General features: G+C 36.9%; 1 protein-coding gene across 1 annotated transcript; it reads left to right on the top strand.

The window, feature by feature from the left end:
* The first annotated feature begins 323 nt into the window (after nucleotides 1-323).
* On the top strand, nucleotides 324-18,357 carry LOC140169897 (splicing factor U2AF 26 kDa subunit-like). Its single transcript, XM_072193218.1, has 6 exons — nucleotides 324-406; nucleotides 13,909-14,063; nucleotides 15,695-15,846; nucleotides 16,354-16,487; nucleotides 16,991-17,092; nucleotides 17,133-18,357. Exons 1-6 carry the CDS (start codon nucleotides 363-365, stop codon nucleotides 17,254-17,256), a joined length of 711 nt encoding a protein of 236 aa, XP_072049319.1. The 5' UTR covers nucleotides 324-362; the 3' UTR covers nucleotides 17,257-18,357.
* The last annotated feature ends 1,366 nt before the right edge of the window (nucleotides 18,358-19,723 follow it).

The following is a 19,723-nucleotide window of genomic DNA, read 5'->3' as shown; positions in this document are numbered from 1 at the left end:
TAAATTCAGTTATAAACCAATTTCTTATATTTTCAGTAACATGATTTTATCAATTTAGAAGCTGTAGAATAATTTTGATATAGCAAAAATGAAATTATTTATAACGATGACATCATCAAATTTTGTGCACAATCATCAGTGTTTTTAACTAAGAAAAATATATTGAAGCAAAATTGTACAATTATATTTAAAAATTTAAATACATCTTCAAATCAAAATTTGATTAGTGAAGTAAACAAAACTATTACTAATAAATTATTTGTAAACTTTTTGAAGTAATATAAGACCACTATGAATGATATTTTTTTTTTTTTTGAGATTTTTGTGTTTCTAGAAGGTCTTTTCACGCTTTGCATCAAACGATGGCGGAGTATTTGGCGTCAATTTTTGGGACAGAAAAAGATAAGTAAGTGATGCAAAAATGTCACTTTTTATCATTCATATAATACTTAAGACGTTAAGTTAAATGACGATCCCAGTTTGAATAGCGTTTGATTTACTAATATTACTTTGCGAACGTTTTCTTTGTTCTCGCGAACCCTATTCAGACTGGGATAGCAGAATTCGGCAACCACGCTGGTCAACTTGCATGATGAAGTTGAAACTATTAAAAAAATGAAAGCAGCTAAAAGACATTTGATCTTGAGAGTTTAAGACCAGTTTGAAAACCGTGAAGTAATGTTCACCACATTACACTTGGTACCAGGTCCAGGAAAGTTCGGTGTTGATGTGGTCATGTTTTTTGAGGTGGGACCCAATTGTGTCACATCTTGCAATTTGTCAAAAATCCACTCCTTTTTTGTATTTCTGATTATAATTCAAAAAGTTTTCACTCAAACTATGTAAACATATACATTTTTAAAAAGCATATATTGTCAGGATTGCAAATCTGTAAAGTTTGAGTGGATGTACAGCAGTGAGTGTTCGATTTACCACCTGCATACCTGCACCAGTGCATGTAACATTCCCTCTGTGCATGCAGCTTTTCACTACCTGCCTGCACGCGTGCATGTACGATTTTAGCGCTAGCGATATGACAAGCAGGGTTCACAGTTTATCGCGTTTTCGCGTCCAGGACGCTTTTTGAACTCACTGGACCCGGAAAAAGTAAGATTATGTAACCTGAATGGGTCCAGCAGGCTGTGCTTGGACCCGGAAAAAATCCCATCAAAGAAATAGAAAATATCATCATAGATCGTCATTGTGCGATAACCCAGCTGAATCGGCTCAATTTTCATTCATAAATTACATACCGTACAATTACAAAAATCGCTGCAACATGATACACACCTCATCGCTATTTCATGCACAGATATTTGATCAGCGATACGAGGGGAACTGTGGAAGAGGTTGACTTGCGATTTTTTTCGGATCGTGCAAATATTATGTTACAATAAAAATGTCACCAAAACAGGGTAAATTCCTGGTGACATCGCGAAAACACGTTTTTGCGATAGTTGTATATTTCAACCGAGCAAATATAACAAAATAACCAAATAATTAGATGATTAAAGTAGTGCATGTTAATTAGGTAGTAATTGTAGTTCTTTATGAGAAAGTCGCCCGATCGCGGCAAGGCGTCTTTTACCCAGTAATTTGACTCGACTTTGGTAAATTTTGGGTGCCGAATTCAGCATACTTTAATATTTATCGTTTGCGCCTGTACTGAAAATACATTTCCGGCTGTTTCTGAAATTTCGTACATACATTGTAAGTACAATTTGGACCCACAAAAATCAATTTGGGACCCGCAAATTTCAACTAAATGTGATCTGAATGGGTCCAGCATAAAAAAGTGGACCCGGTTATGCACAAATCAATTGTAGTCCCGGCCCCCCAGGGGCCTGGCAATAGCGGGGTCCGAGCCGGGCCTTGGCGGGGATGTAACAGCTCAATGTGTCCCCGCAGTGTGGGGACGTAGCGGGGGCGTGTCCGGGGATGTAATGCCTCTCAAACAGGCCGGGATCTACCCTGGGAGTGTACCGGGGCGTAATAGAAGAGTACTCACAACTGTGCGGGTCGTATGCGGGGAAACACTCGTCTGTTCTAGCTATTTACCCGGGAATACACGTTTCTTGATAATTTTGTTTTGAGCTCATGAAATACAGGCGATCACCATGTGGTTCATTTCCTATCAAAATAGGAGCACAGATTCACGTGATTTTGTTTTTCAGACAGTGGCAGACAACATAACACAGTCAGGGTTGCCATAGTAGGCCTACGATTTTTCTGTATTTCGTACGGAAATGGTCAAGAATACGGGAGTTCGGATAATGGATTTTTGTCCTAAAGTACGTTTTTCAAAAAGTTCGATATGCATATTAAATCCTAGCTATTCAGAGATTTTTACTGCTCGCATTTGGCGAAATACAGACCTGCACTGTCCCCCAGTCCCGCATTCCATGCAAAGTTTTAAAAAAACGGGACGTGCCATATTTCCGTCATTAATGAAAAATATTAATGTGCATGCATGATCCGAAAACAATGTCGGAAACCGATCTTATAGGCCTAATTTTTTGCACAAATAGAGCTATAATGCATGGTTATAATGAAAGATATTAATGTGCATACAAAATCCGAAAGTCAGGAAAAAATATGTCGGAAACTGACCATCTTGTAGGCCTATTAAATAATTTGTTTTATTTGTATTTTATGTGTATTTTTTTATTAATCATCTAACTTAACTGCTACATATTAATTAAAGAATGGGCCTATACAAGATGATTTCCTTTATTATTTTTCATTAACCATGTTAATGCTACGATAGGCTATGTCTTCTAAAGGTATTTAGTTAACTATACCTATATGGAGAAAAGAATATTTAAGCCTATATAAGATGGTTTCAGAAATCGTTTTTGCTCATGACTTTGGTACATTGATATTTTTCTTAAACCATAAATAAATAAAGAACTCCATTTCGGTTTTGAGGCCACATGCCAATTGCCAAATCAATGATGACTGTTCACGATATTAAACTGGTGCCGATATGGTGAAATTTCTATGCACTCAAATAGTAAATAGTTTGGCGGAAACCCACATTTATCCGTCATTTGAGCGCTGGTTCTATCATTTCTATACAAACAATTAAAAGTAGTGTTAAAAATATTTTGATCATCAACGATAGACGCAATATATGCGGTGCGAAGAACTATGGCCATCGCCCATCGGCAAGTTGATGATGTTCTTGCTCGACGCAATCACAAGATTGAGAGCCTGTCCCGGCCCCTTAGGGCCGGGGAGTATGCGGGGACTTCGAACATGGTGCCCGGGGCTAGGGGGCGGGGACTTGGCGGGATGTACACGGAAATAGTGCCCGCCCTCGCGAGACTAAGCCGACTGTACATGTTTGTAACAGTTTCCAAAATTACATCCCCGGGTAGGTCCCCGCTATCCCCGGCCCCCCAGGGGCCGGGACTACAATTGATTTGTGCATTATTTGAGAGCAAACTGTGAACCCTGATGACAAGGCAATATACAAAAGTAAACAAGCAGTCAGTCCGATTTGGAAAAACCCAATCTATTTTAGCGCAACATCCTGACTTCATTAGAAGGGCTGGCGCAAATCGCGCAATTGACAATTCCCGATACACCTATCACGTGAGAACTGTCACTTTTTTTCATTGACTTCCCTAGTCTTCTACACAGCCAGTTTGCGTCTGTCTGATACTTGTCGATCCTAACGAACATTCGAGATAGCCATACAGTCTGGTCCGAGACTATGACTTCCCTTAGAGGGGCTAGCGTAATGTGACGTCATCCACCAATTCCCGATACCCTCGCACATGTAGAAGCTGTCATTTTCATTTCATTGAAAAAAAAGACACCGGAATTTAAACCGTGGGAATTATTTGTTTACGTACGGAAAATAATCATAATAATGTCCAGCAAAAAGGAAATAGCTCAAAAACACTTGCATCATTCTGGAAATCGTGCACCTCGTCGGCGACTAGTTCTAGAACAGATGAAGCCACAGCATCCAGTATTTTGGCTAAGAAATCGGCGAGTGATCGGCATAAAAATGACAATGACAGTGGAGCCGGGAATATTATTACAAGCTTAACTGACAATGATCATGATTCAATGTGATTTTACATGTTTTATGTTTGCTTTAATTTTGGTGCATGCACACTTTTTGCTGTGCATGTAGAAATTTTGGGCTACATGCACCAGTGCAGGTAGGAAAAATTTGTAAATCGGACACTGATATACAGGGTGTACCAAAAATATACAGGGTGATTCCATTGAAAAATACCGAAAAAAATAAATTTCTTTGGCACTCCAATATTTCTACATAGTATATTAAATTGGAAAATGAACTTGATATTCGGAATGTACACAGTTAGTCCTTTCATTAAATATATAGTTTGTGCTATATTTGTTAAGCCCATTGTGTTATACAGGGTGTGAAAAAAATTGTATTTTAAATTTTTTTAATTTATGTAAAATTTCCCTAAGTGCCATTAAATTTGGAAAATATTCAAAATAGTTTAAAGAATTGGTATAATATCAAATTTAAATATCCAATTCCTATAAAGCGTGTTCCAAAAATCAATATACAGTGAACAATTAGTAACAAAGGTACATGTACATGATTGTAGGCATATACATGCACAATTAGCCTACATCAATAATCTATTTAACAATAACCATAGATCAATATGTCATCAGATTAAATCCTTTGACTGTAATAATCTCCTTTGAGAAGATATATTTTATATTTCAAAGATAAAACAATATTTAAATTGATTTCATATGCATGCATGCAAAATTTAAAGCCTGTTGTATTGCATGACCCACATTCCATTGCATTAATAATAAGCTTGTTAAATCCCTAATTACTACGTTTATTAAGATTAACTAGGTAATTATAGTTATAGAAAGTTAGAAAATAAGATTAACATTATGCAAATGCATTTTTACTTCTACTAGGCAACAAAGTGCATAAATTTTATTAATGAACACCAACTTCCCATTGGAATTACACAGAGCTCCTCCGCTTCCGGCTCCTCCACTTCCCGCACCACCCCTGACTAATTAACTTAATTAAGCTGTTGTAATTAATTAATTCATTTGTTTAATTGTATTTGTTATTTAAAATTCATTAGATTAATAATTTATCTTCAAAATAAGACCAAAACCATTTGTTCATGATGAATTTTAGCAAAAATATAGGAATAAGTAGGGCCACGCGTTTTGAACTCGCCACCCAAAAATGGTGGTGTTGTTACGCTTTTCCAAATCGAGACTCGTTCAAATTGTTATATCTCTGCTTAAACAAAAGGTATTGAAGTGTGTTTGGTGTCATGTTGTAGCTAAATGTGTGCCCTAACAGACCTCCAAAGGAGAATTGTTTATCAACTAAGATAGTGGAGTTAGAGTTGTTTGAGTTCAGAATGACCGAGGTGGGGGATGAGGCGGTGGCGGTATGTGCAAAGTCTATGGGAAATAAAGATTTTGTGTGCGCGCGTTGAATCAACTGATCATATCTTTGCATCCATATGGGCTACAGACATGGTTAAGAGCTCTTTTGAAAGATTATTTATTCTGCTAATTGTTTTTAATCATTTTGAACTCTTTATGATTGGTTTAGTCTATGAAATGCAAACTTTTATGTGCAAAACTACTTGTTTTCATATTAAACACTGTAGTAAGCAATGCGGATGTCTTCAAAATCTAAAAGTTGCCCTAAATTTTTAATTACTTATCCTATCATAGTCAAAGTTTACATTTTCTGAGAGGAAATTTGATGAGGAATCTAAATATGGACTTACTTTTTGTGTATGGGTTAGGGGTAAAATGTTTCAGTTCAAAATATGTTGAATTGTAAAAAATTTGAACATATTTTTGGACACCCTGTATTCCGAGATTACCAAACAGCTGTGATTTTTTTCTTCCAAAGTCAGTAGGCTCCCCCTAACCTCTAACCAAATCAATGTTGATTACTTGCAGTTATAAACTGTACAATGAGTTGAAATGTGTATAGTTAAATTGCCTTTGCCTTCAGCTTTCCAAAAATGTATACTTTTGCTAGTTTAGGGTTGATAGTTGTGGAGATATTCTAATTTGAAACTTGATTGGTGTAAAAATTCATAATATTTGTGATGTAACGCTAAGGGTGGCGAGTTCAAAACACATGGCCGTAGACAAAATGATTTAGCAAAATGTGACAGCACCACCTTTTTTAGGGTCCCAGTATAAAAAACATGACCATGTGTCCCCTGCTGTTTTCGGGGGGGGGGGGGGGGAGGGTGCACTGCACTGATTTAGCATGATAGTCAGACATATTCTTCCTGTATTCAGGAAATTTATCTGTCTTGCCAGGAATTTAACATATTTTCCAGGCCTGGCCATGCATGCATGAAATTCTTGCATTCAAAATCTAGTCGAAATCGCTGAAGCATGACAGTTGACGTCATCATGTCAACCATGTAAAGCAATACCGGTAAATGGAAATTATGAAATAAACACAGCCTGACACACGCACGTTCGTTGGGTGATCCTATCAAAAATGTTGCTCGAGAAGGCTCAAGCCGATAGCTTCACATTCTAGGCTAGAGACCATTGCATTCAAAATCTAGTCGGATTTGCTGAAGCATGACACGGTGTAAAGCAATGGAAGTTCAGAAGTAAACACAGCCGATCACGACAGGCGATTGCATCAAAAATGTTGCTAAAATTACACTTTTAGGCCAATGAACTTTTAGTCGATAATGAGTTTCCCATCACCCGCCCTCAAATTTTGTTACTGGAAACTCGAGATTGATTGCAAGGGGCCTGATGACTGTCCAAAATAGGCAAATCTTGCTAAAGTGATACAGTTGACTCATCAAAATACTTCATCCAAATTTCAACATTTAATAACAGGCTAATTAAGAGCCAGTCTCCCTTATTATGTACCCAAATCAGGGGGTTGTGATACAAAAAAAAAATAGAATTTTCTCTAAAAATAATTTTGGTACATATTAGCACCAACAACTCACATGTAAAATATGAGCGTGCACAGCGCCCTCGTTCAGCTTGAAAAAATTCTTGAAATTTCAGCCTCTCTGAGCCTTACTTGCAAATGGTAAACTTTGGAGGTGCATAACATCGTGCGCCATCATCATCCCAACCTGCATTTTGCATTTTTTAAAGTACCAAATGGTTACATTACAAAACCAAGAAAAAAATTGGGATCTTGATGGCGCACAAAATCAACAAATCAATGATTTGATGAAAAGCGCCTCGTGCAAATTTCAAAGCATCATAACGGGCTGCGCCATCAAGATCCCAAGTCCGAACAAGTTTGAAATTAAAGACCTCCATGGCAAGTTTCATTTTTCAGCAAAAATTTTTTGGGATTTCGTTGGCGCTGCAGAGTTAACAGAGGTCAAGGTCAAAATTTCCTATTTTAGCACATTTTTGCACGCCTGTATTATTAAGCGCCAACGTCACCTGACTCTCCGAATAGGATTTCATCAAAGAAGAGGTAATTCTCTGCAAGAACTGAAAAAATTAGCTTGGGATCTCTTGATCTTCATATTTTTCTGATTTTTTGAAAAATGGACTTAGCCTCATTTTGGAGGTCAATTTGACCTCTTTTTCCCACTCGCTGCACAATGTGGGCTTTTTACTGCATCACAAAAAGATGCGCCAACAAGATCCCAATTTTATGTTTCATCGTCTAGCTTCTTTGGCGACCAGTAGACAAAAAACAAGCAACAGCTAATTGGGATCATGTGGGCGCACTAATATAAAAGAGGTCAAAGGTCACGCTTTGTGCCAAAGTGATGCATATTTGCCTATGTGCAGCACGAAAGTGGAACTTTGACCCGCAATAAAAATGTGCGCCAACAAGATCCCATCTTACTTTTTGGATGATTGGATAAAGGGGCTTATGTATAAGTGATAACAAGTAAAAAAAAAAGTGGGATCATGTGGGCGCACTAATTCAATAGAGGTCAAAGTTCATACTTTGTGCCGAATTGGCATTACTTTGCCTATGTGCAGCACAAAAGTAGAACTTTGACCCGCAATAAAAATGTGCGCCAACAAGATCCCATCTTACTTTTTGGATGATTGGATAAAGGGGCTTATGTATAACTGATAACAAGTATAAAAAAAGTGGGATCATGTGGGCGCACTAATTCATTAGAGGTCAAAGTTCATACTTCATACAAAATTAAACGATTTTTAGCCTAAGGTTGACGAATTCATCAACATTTCACTCAAATTTTGCAAAATATGACTACGTATTTTGACAAAATTTTTTTTTACTCTCACCAACTACCATGATGGAATCAGCATCATCTGAAATGCACTCACACAAGTTTCTATGAGACATATGTCTGGTATGAACTTTGACCTCTATTGAATTAGTGCGCCCACATGATCCCACTTTTTTTTTACTTGTTATTAGTTATACATAAGCCCCTTTATCCAATCATCCAAAAAGTAAGATGGGATCTTGTTGGCGCATTATTTATATTATGGTCAAAGTTCCACTTTTGTGCTGCACATAGGCAAAATAATGCCAATTCGGCACAAAGTATGAACTTTGACCTCTATTGAATTAGTGCGCCCACATGATCCCACTTTTTTTACTTGTTATCAATTATACATAAGCCCTTTATCCAATCATCCAAAAAGTAAGATGGGATCTTGTTGGCGCACATTTTTATTGCGGGTCAAAGTTCCACTTTCGTGCTGCACATAGGCAAATATGCATCACTTTGGCACAAAGCGTGACCTTTGACCTCTTTTATATTAGTGCGCCCACATGATCCCAATTAGCTGTTGCTTGTGTTTTATCTACTGGTCGCCAAAGAAGCTAGATGATGACTAATAAAATTGGGATCTTGTTGGCGCATCTTTTTGTGATGCAGTAAAAAGCCCACATTGTGCAGCGAGTGGGAAAAAGAGGTCAAATTGACCTCCAAAATGAGGCTAAGTCCATTTTCAAAAAATCAGAAAAATATGAAGATCAGGAGATCCCAAGCTAATTTTTTCAGTTCTTGCAGAGAATTACTTCTTCTTTGATGAATTGCTATTCGGAGAGTCAGGTGACGTTGGCGCGCAATAATACAGGCGTGCAAATATGTGCGAAAATAGGAAATTTTGACCTTTGACCTCTGTTAACTCGGTGCGCCAACGAAATCCCAAAAATTTTTGCTGAAAAATGAAACTTGCCATGGAGGTCTTTAATTTCAAACTTGTTCGGACTTGGGATCTTGATGGCGCAGCCCGTTATGATGCTTTGAAGTTTGCACGAGGGCGCTTTTCATCAAATCATTGGATTTGCTGATTTTGTGCACCATCAAGATCCCAATTTTTTTTCTTGGTTTTTGTAATGTAACCATTTGGTACTTTAAAAAAATGCAAAATGCAGGTTGGGATGATGATGGCGCACGATGTTATGCACCTCCAAAGTTTACCATTTGCAAGTAAGGCTCAGAGAGGCTGAAATTTCAAGAATTTTTTCAGCTGAACGAGGGCGCTGTGCACGCTCATATTTTACATGTGAGTTGTTGGTGCTAATATGTACCAAAATTATTTTTTAGAGAAAATTCTATTTTTTTTTGTATCACAGATGGGTACATAATAAGGGAGATTGGCTCTTAATCAATAACCTCCGGTGCAAAAACTTGCACCGCTGTCCAAAAACTTGCACCGCTGTCCGACCGAAAAACGATAGCAAAGCACTCTAGCATCGAATGCGTAAAGTTATCGTATTCGAAGCTAGAGTTCTCGAGTAACAAACATGTTGCTAAAATTGATTGCACTTCAAGTTCAACTAAAAATTTTTACTGTTGTCAGTGTTGAAAATAAACTTGTAACCTTTACTCGAAAGGTACAACTCAGATCATCAAGAAGATAACTTTAATCTTTAATTTGTAAAAATATCAACACTGGTCAGTGTACAATGTAGCTTGATCAACCAAAGTTGGGTGACTTGGACACAAGTCAGACTCGAGTCATTAGTTTTACGACTTGTGACTTGACTTGCAATTTTTGCAAAATGACTTGAATTACATGTACGGTCATGCGCCATGAATTAGAGTCATCCCATGCCAACTGAACCAAATTTCTGAAAAGTTGGCGGGTGACCCTTCAGAATTGGATGTTACTTTGAACATCAAAGTGTTCCATTTGGTCACAATAAGTGTACCGGTACTGAAAACAGCAACTTGATCTAATCTCGGTCTTCATCAACAGCATGTTGTAGCCTTCAAAAACTTTGCCGTGCCGATTTGTATGATTATAAAAAGATGATAACATCCGAACCCAGCTTGTTTGATTAGGCACTTGAAACTTGATTCTGAGTTTAGCATCCACCGCCCGCGTTATGAATTTTGTGCCGCGTTTGAGATGTAAAATCTGAAAATAATTCATTATTTTGCAAATTACTACTAAACCAGAAAGAAAATTTGTTCTGCAAAATTTTCAAACCCCTTTTTTTGTATTTGAACACTTCAAAAACTATAGAAAGCCTTGAGAACTATTAGATGAATCCATCTAAATATTTTAGCATTAAAAATATACAGGTTTGTGACCCTTGCTCTATCCAATTATTTCAACTATACCTTTGGGATACCAAGGTAGACTAAGAGAAAACAACCTAGCCAAAATGTTTTTACCAGATTGTTGATGTTGTAAATAATTTAACTAGGAAAGACCTAGTTTTGACAAATTGGTGCCAAAAAATTATTTCATAATGTTCTGCATGATTGTTATTTTTGTATTTAATGAGTCAACCCCCCCCCACCCATTTCCCCCTATCCTCAAATGTATACGGAGGGGTTAGTACAAATTGGAGTGAAGAAGACTGGCTTGGTATACTTCGGAATACATTTAGTTTGTTTTAAAACTGGAAAAACAAAAAGCAAGATAATTATACTTTTATAACTGTTTATGTGTGTTTGTGACATTATATTGCGACTGGCGATACCCAATTAGAATGAACAAAAGCGCATAAGCATTGGTAAAAGGCCGCTGATAATGAAACCTTGAAAATAATGAATAATGAATAATGAAATAGTTGCCTCATTATGAGCTGAAAAAAATGGGACGCTAAACTCAACATCAAGTTTCATTAGCCTTATGACACTCTTCTAGATGACAACGGTGATCTTAGAAGCTGTCAAACAACTTCTCCTGGTAAATGGCCTAGACCTTCAGCTCAACCGATGAAATGTTTGACATGTTAAGGCAGGGTTGGACTTTTGACCGGCCAAAACCTGTTTTGTCCACAAAGCGGTTAAAACCAGGTTTAAACCGGTCAAAACCGGACAAAAGCGGTCAAATCTGGTCAAAACCCGATATTGTATTATAGAGTTAAATGAAGTTGATGTACATGTATCATACTTATGTACGTGCCATAATAACCACTACTCAAATAATAATAGAATAATATGATTTATTAATTAATAAATAAATCATTAATTAAGAAAATATAGATTTACGCACCCACCTGGCTAGGGTACGGTACGGTTTTTGCCAGCAAAGTGGCAAAAACTCATATAGTTAGTCAAATATTAAAAAGCAATACAGAAACTCATAAACAGTAACAAACAATTTTCAATGAATCATTCAGCATATTTTTTTGTCTCATCAAGTCCTTAAAATAAAAAAGTTTTCAGCCGCATTTGAGAAAAATGCACTAGTGAGCAATGAAAACCCATGCCTTTTATAATTTTTATGTTACTTGTAATTACAAAATCTGGCCTTGAATGATACACTCAAGAAAGTAACTCTAGCATTCCCACTATGGAGTAACAAAAAGTAATGTTACAACCTACAGTGATATCAATTTGTTTGTTTGTTGCACTTGTATGATACTACATTGTAGCAACATTTTTGAGTGTTTGTATTAAAATAAATGTCAAGTGAGGTCAATTTTCAGACTTTTTCCTTTATTTTATCTGATTTTGTAGCATGAGAATGGTTTTGACCAGTTTTGACCACTTTTTAGCGGTCAAAACTAGGCGGTTTAAACCTGGTTTTAACCGGTTTTAACCACGTGGTTTAAACCGGGGCGGTTTTAACCGGCCAACCCTGTGTTAAGGTGGTACTACACCCCTGGCCAATTTTGTGCCAGTTTTTGCATTTTTGTCTCAATAATTATAGCGCATCAATTTGGTGACAAGTAAGATATGTATATTATAGGGGCAAAGACTACAATTACTGCACTGGAAATTTTCATTTCAGCACAGACAACAGTTATTAAAGGAGTTACAGTAAAAAATGAGGGAAAACCAATATTTGATCAATAAATCAATAAAGTTCTTGAGTCATTGAAATTCCAGTGTGTAGTAACTGGATTCCTTGCCCCTATTATATACCTAACTTTTGTTACCAGTGTTTTATTAGTTTTTGAGAAAAATGCAAAAATAGTCACGGGGTATAGTACCTCCTTAAAACTTGTGTCTGGGTGTGATACTAATCTGACCGCGTCCGCGAAATTATGATCAACCAGGACAAAGCCAAGTCTTTTATCTCCGTCTTCATCGACAGCAGATTTGTCCGAAATGTATGCCAGCTGCGCCCAGTCTTCCACTTCTTCCAGGTTCCACATACTAATACTCAAGTATGAAAAGAAAGAATCAATCGCCTTCCGAATGTCATACATGTAGTGTAGACTGTATGAAAGAAAAATCCACATGGAGCATGAATCAAGACTTCAAAACTTGAAAGAAAGTATCACCGATTTTTCTCAGCGATGCAGAGCCGAACTGCTTTCCTTCATTTTGTCAACAAGATAGCTCATCCTTCAACTCCTGCAAGACGTCCATGGCAATCTTGGGGAAAGAACAACCGACCAAGCCCGTAGACACTCATCTTGTTTTATATGTTGTTTACACTTTTTAGTACTATTTTTCACTTTAGTATAAGTTTAGCCTAGTTTCCGGTTCCGTCATTTGATTAATGATTATACAGTATGTAATATTATGATGTCATGGGTCAAATTTTGGCTCCACAGGGGCAAAAGTGAAAATTTCTCGAATTATATTGACAATGGTCTCAAACTCTTTGTTTTGCCATGAGAAATCGAAAAAAAGAATAGTTCATAGTTGGCAGTGGTGATACAAACGCACCCTTTTGATTTCAAACCCACCCTTTTTATTTTATACCCTTTATACCAAAACTCCGAAACCCACCCTTTCTAAACGTGGTTACTGATCATGTAGGTAAGTGGTCATGGTGGTCCAGGAGGTGCAGATTTGCAATAGAGAATTACATATTGAAGTTTTAGATGACCAAACAGAATGGGATGTCAATATTTTTGTGTGTTTCATTTAGTGTCATTCAATCAGAAATTACAGTAAGCTTTGAGATTGCAATGGTCAACTTCTAAACCCACCCTTTTTATCAGTGACCATGCTTTATATTTGGACACACATTTTAACCAGAAATTTTTCAAACCCACCCTTTTAGGCATTTTGTGGACCCTTCAAACCCACCCTTTCTAAAGCGTGGGTTACTAACTATGTTAAGTTTTCTCTAGATGTAGGATGTTTTGTTCATGTAACCCCATTTTGACCCATTTATTTTAAGCATTAAAAATAAAATTGCAAATGTTTGCTTGCTTCACGCACATTTGGCCCAGTAAAGTAACTGCATGGGAGCGGGTCAGCGGGATGACCTGAAAGTTGTGCCCCGTTTAGATATTTTGCCCGGTATGATGCTGATAAGTTTCAGTAAGTATCTGAATAATGTTATTCTGTGTGTTGCGCCATATTTTGCTTGTGATATTTGAGTCATTGGAAAAAAAATTTGGAAGGCCTGTGGTTAAGTTAGCATACGGTTTGTGTGTAGAAGGAGTGGAACCAAACTGGCGGCAGATGGGGAGACTAATGATATCACAGACCTGTCAAAAATTTATATTTCCAGATAAATAATCAACTTATTGTTTTCTTCTCTTGCACATAGAGTCAACTGTTCATTCTACTTCAAAATCGGAGCGTGTCGCCATGGAGATCGCTGCTCGAGACTTCATAACAAGCCTACATTCAGTCAGACTATAGTTCTGCAAAACATCTACCAGAATCCACAGAACAGCGCCCAAAGTGCTGATGGTTCGCACAGTAAGGGTCTAAGGCCAAGAAAAAAGATTGTTTGTTTGTCCACAGATTCCACACTACATGTACCTCTTCAAGAATGAGGGTCGGTAGGATTATAAAAAAAATGGCCAAAACATGTATACATAATTAAATTAAGATTATTTATTTCAGCCTATAGGAGTGAATTGGGATATTTTCCCACTGTAATGGACTTCATTTATGTTTTTAAACAGTTTAGAAGTGCATCACAGTTTTTAAAATATAATATTAAAATTAAGGATTTTAACATTCTGAAAGAAAAAGAAATGTTCAAGTTAATTGTTCTTTTCAATTCATGAGGGCCAATTAGGCTTGAAATGCAGTCCTTTCTTCAAAACATGGTATATAATTAAGCATCAAAATTAAACAATTACATCTATATGACAGACAAGGAAAGGACTAGGTGGGTTGGGTGTGGTGTGGACAAACATACAACTTTGGAAACTGTAATTTTCATTTTGTGATATTTTGGAAACTCTAATTTTCATTTTGTGATATTTTGGAAACTTTAATTTTCTTTTTGTGATATTTTGTCATGACTACATAAATGTAGCAAAGAACACCAAAATCAAATGAAAAGTCAATTGTTTTTTTGAAGTGTTTGTAAATATTCAGAAGCTGTTGAATGTGTGAATGTGTTGCTAATAATTAACAGGCACATATCTAACTCATCTTGAAAAAGTACATGCCCATATTGGTGTGAGAAAAGTGTGGGGCTTGCCCATTTCGGTTAGTGAGACTTGGAAAAAAATGGTTGATTCTATAGACCAATTTTGGGAGTGGTGTCGATCAGTCTGAAAAAAAAAATTTGGTAATTGCCAAATTTCTGGCAGGTATGATTGGACAAACAAGCAATGATTTTACAGGCCCTCTGACCATATCCAGCAAACACAAAATGTGTTTGTAACATTATCAAAACATTTTCAAAAGTTGTCACAAAACATCTAAATTTAACTTATATGTGGTTATAACATTTATAATGTTTGAAAAGAATAGTTTGCAATAACATTTTTTCTCAATTTAAAATAAAAAAGTGTTATATCTTTTTTGCAATAACATTTTTTCTCAATTTAAAATAAAAAAGTGTTATATCTTTTTTAACCTGATATTTACTGCTGTTATTAAAATCGGTTATAACTTTAAAAAAATGTTTTGAAAACATAGCAAATGTGTTGTAACACTTTGAAAAAATGTTTTGAAAACATGTCAAAACATATTTTGTGTTTGCTGGGTAACAATAGTACATTTAAAGTTAAATTCTACGGTATGTATGATTCTACATGGTATAAATTGGTAAGCTATGATTTAAAAAAAAAAAGAAATGATGGAAGACCGATTTTTGTCTTTCTGTTTCTGTACCAAGTTTTTCATTTTTCTGTTTCCTGCTAAGTGCTCATTGCAGTCCAAAGTGAAAGTCAAATAAATAGTGTGAGTGTGGATGTTCAACAACATGTTGAAGATGGAATCCAGGCATGGTGAGATCGGAGAAAATGATTGTGCAGTTTACCTCACCGATCACCTTGTCGGAGATGTATAAAAAGGTAAACCTTATTTTCACATGTTTCATTAAAAAAATTAATTTTTTGCAAACAATTCCTAACCTTCCATTTCAACAGTACCAAATATCAGCGATGTCGAGATGCAAGAACATTTCGACGATTTCTTTGCTGAAGTATTCACAGAGTTGGAAGAGAAATATGGGGAGATTGAAGAAATGAATATCTGCGACAACCTTGGCGATCATCTTGTCGGTAACGTCTATATAAAGGTAACGATTCATGGGCAATATTTAAGATAGAGAAGTAATTCATTGGTAGAGCACCAGCGCAGTTACCTTCGGAGCCTTATTTCACCCTTCTACAGATGAGCACTACATTATAATGCCTCTTTGAAGGTGTCTTGGGAAGTATTTCTTGAACTGCATATCTCCTTGTCTTGGGTAGGCATCAATCAATTCTCTGAGGTCTCTGGACTTAGGAACAGACTCTGGTGGGCTAAACCGGTTTTAGGGGGCCCCAACCGTCCCGCTTCCCTCAGAGATAGATTTAATCAAATCATCATCAGAGATTGGGCACTCCATCCTACTTTCAGGCTAGGAACAGCTGGTATGAGTGGCGTAAACCAGCGTGCTAAGTCAGTGCCCCTATATTACCCAGGAGTTTGCAGTTATGCTTTACAAAACTGTCCTGAGATCTTTTGTTCTGGGACTTAGAACTATTTTAAATGTCACACAGCACTCACGCTCAATTCATTTGATCTTGTTTTTATTTGATAGTTCCGTTATGAAGAAGATGCAGAAAAGGCAGTACAGGCACTAAATAACCGCTGGTTTAATGGCCAACCAATCCGTGCAGAACTATCACCAGTTACTGACTTCAGAGAGGCCTGCTGCAGACAGTATGAGATGGGGTAAGTTGTGGTCTTGGTCATAGGCAGCAGAAGGGGTGAGGGAAGGTGGGGAGAGACAAGTCCTCCGTAACTTTTTCCATGGGGGAGGCAAGACCCCCTAACTTTTTCCATGGGGATGTCCCCCTAAAAATCCTAATAGGAAAAAAATGTAAAGCAATAATTGTCCTGTGCTGCTTCCTTTTTCGAAAAACACAGTGTTTTGGGTAAAATTATTGTAAAATTGTTGAATTTTCTGCACTTCACGCCCACTGGAAGTTACCCAACTGTCTATTCTATTTGAAACTCATATTCCCTCTGTGGAAGACTTCAACAGGGGTAGTGTGGATTTTAAACGAATAGTCCATTGTGACCAAATCACATTGAAACGCAGTGCTTGTCGAAAGTCCACAATTTAGGAGAATAAGAACAAATAGTAATCTACAAAAAAGAATCTATCATGTTATGATGTGACAGTCTCCTCCATAGTAACTAAAACTTGAATGATATTTTTTATGTTTTCACAGCTTAATGTACTCGGGTGGCTTCTGCAACTTTATGCACCTCAAGCCGATTTCAAGAGAACTCCGCCGGGAACTCTACGGCCAAGGAGAAGACCGGAGACAAGCGCGTGGCTGCTCCCGCCCAGATCTCGCAGCCCCGTGATAGAAATCGCCGTTCTCGAAGCCGAGACCGAGGAGGAGACCGTGGAGGAGACCGTGACAGGGACAGATCGAGGAGGGACAGATCGAAAGAGCGGGAAAAATCACGCGAACGCTCAGGGAGATTTTAATCTGACACAGGTTGTCATCTTTTTTTCATGTTCATGGTTTAAGTAGTTCATTTTCCAAATTAATGTAATCACTTGATTTGCCCAACTTTTGCCCGTTTTGAAATATGTACAAAAAGGTCAGCTGGGCAAAGTGGTATTTGAAGTGAAGGTTGGGGGGAAACAAATATGCGGCAAGCACCTTACAAATTGAAAAGTTGCGCCAAATTTGCCGTACCGGTACTCTTGATGCTGTAAATATTTAGGAATTTGGGAGAAAAGTATTAACATACCATAACGTATGATACAAAGCAGAGAAGTATGTACATGTAACTTTTATATGATTGTAATGTGTTCAATGAAATATAAACTGTTATCTATTTCTATGCGATACTATATCAAAACGATTGGCTGTTCTAGTTGGAATCTATACTCCCCCTGTGAAAGACACATCTTTAATCTCATACATAGTGGTGGTGTAGATTTCAAACAGAGTCATCCATCCAGGTATCGCAATTTGAAATTTTCGCTCCATGTGTGGGAGATTAAGATCATGTCTTCCACAGGGGTGGATGGATTTTAACTGGAATAGTTCAATGCTTATGGATCTATAATGTGGCTCTGATATGCCAAACACAAACTGTCCTGTGCCCGGGTTATCGTGTGAAAAGAAACAAATTGTGCAAGCGTTATGTAATGTGATGCAGTTTGTTCAACAAGACAAAGCCGGGTCATATTTACACGTACAGTATAAAGTAACTGAGAATAGTGGGCGTAACATGCAAATTATTGATTAAGTGGAAATTTTCACACAATTTATAATTTTCCCTTTGACAATTTCGAACTGTTTACTTTTGTTTTTAAATTTGCGATTCTAAATTTCCTTGCATTGATGCATTGACTTCAAGTGCACACAAGGAATATTATGGTTTGATCAAGCAAAATCAGTTTGAAGTCGGTCATATTCAATTTTCAGTTTCTTATTGGATTGTAACAAGCATTTGCAAAACTATACTTTGCAGAAACCCCATTGAAATTGAACAACCAGTTCAAAAGATATGAGCAGTTAAAGCGTTTCCAAAACAGGAAGCAAAAGGAAATATCTCCTTTGTTTGGCTATATATCTTAAAATAAATATTTCTGACTTCGGACTGATTTTGCTTGATCACATCACATATTTGCACATTGTTATTTTCACATTAGCAGCTTGAAAATCGAGAAAAATAAATGAGCACAAAAATGTCCACTTTTACAGTCGGGTATTACTCAGAAGCATACTCAAGAGTTAGCCCTGTATCAAGACATGGTTTATAAAATATTGCTATACAATTTGTGTAGCAGGTTGTTCAAAATGGGGAGTATTTTGCTCTGCTACACCCAAGTCGTCGGGCGCAACACATAGTGGCGTGGCGTATAGCCATTTTCCAAATTATCTGTTTCACATAGTGGCGTATAGGTTTAGAGCTAGCTAATATCCTATAACAGTTATTCCTTATTAAGTATTAAAGATACAGTTTAATAGTTTGAACCTTAAACTTTAATTTTAAATGGAATCGGGCCACTGAGAGATAACAGTGGAGGAGTATCGACTCCGTTACTAGTAGCAGTAGCATATCCTTCAAAAACGTTTGGCTCGGAGACGTATTTTGTCCTTCACGTACGCCACTATGTGTTGCGACTGACAAAGTAAATCAAAGGCTGCTCAGAGTTCACTAAGCTTAAGGCCTATAACCATCCTATTGCAGAGTTGCCAACTATACAGGGTGTCCCAGAAAAAAATACCGGGCGAATGAATTTGGACATAAGTCGAGAAATGGGCATCAGAATCCAAAAATCTAAACATCAGCGTGTAGCCCATCTTATTTTGCATCTTATATGCCAATTTTACTTAAATCGGTTGATTGATCGCGAAGAAATGAGCGATTACATAACACATACGTCAATTCACTTCGTTCCAAGTTTGAAAGAAACATCATTCAACACAATGCGCACCATACCAGTGCTTAACTGTCAATGGGCTTCATATTTTGTTCTGTGAAATCCTTTTCATTCTTTTTAAACAATCTGTTTCTTGCTACACATTTAATTAGGTCTTGAAAACCTGCACGATATTGAAAATAAAAGCTTGCATGTAAGATGATGCTCGGTACTTATAAATATATTTTTCGTTAATGTTGATATAAATGTTGCATAAAGAATAGTTGTATAAAGAATTACAGTTGGCTTAAAACATTTCTCACACACATTAATGTTTTTGGAATATTTCCAAGAAATTGTAATCCAAAGTTTAAATCTTTTAAAACTTCAACATTAATGTTGCATGGTATCAAAAATCAAACGTAAATCTGTAAGCACTTGATCATTGTCATTCTTGGCTCAAATGTTCTTTGGAAAGTTAACATATAACATATTTGCACAACATAAAGAATTAAAGTTGGAAAGCTTCCAATTGCAGAAATCAAAGATTTCTCGGACAAACTGTTATTCATCT

Source organism: Amphiura filiformis, chromosome 14, assembly GCF_039555335.1.
Source record: "Amphiura filiformis chromosome 14, Afil_fr2py, whole genome shotgun sequence".
In the NCBI taxonomy this organism is placed as follows: Eukaryota; Metazoa; Echinodermata; class Ophiuroidea; order Amphilepidida; family Amphiuridae; genus Amphiura; species Amphiura filiformis.
This window is presented reverse-complemented; position numbering and strand designations above follow the sequence as displayed.

What these genes read in the sequence shown, in the direction of transcription:
- LOC140169897 (XM_072193218.1), top strand. Translation starts at nt 363, where the DNA reads ATGGCGGAGTATTTGGCGTCAATTTTTGGGACAGAAAAAGATAA. An exon ending in AAGTGCTGATGGTTCGCACA is followed by an intron (nt 14,064 to 15,694) that starts GTAAGGGTCTAA and finishes CCATTTCAACAG; the next exon opens with TACCAAATATCAGCGATGTC. An exon ending in TCGGTAACGTCTATATAAAG is followed by an intron (nt 15,847 to 16,353) that starts GTAACGATTCAT and finishes TTTATTTGATAG; the next exon opens with TTCCGTTATGAAGAAGATGC.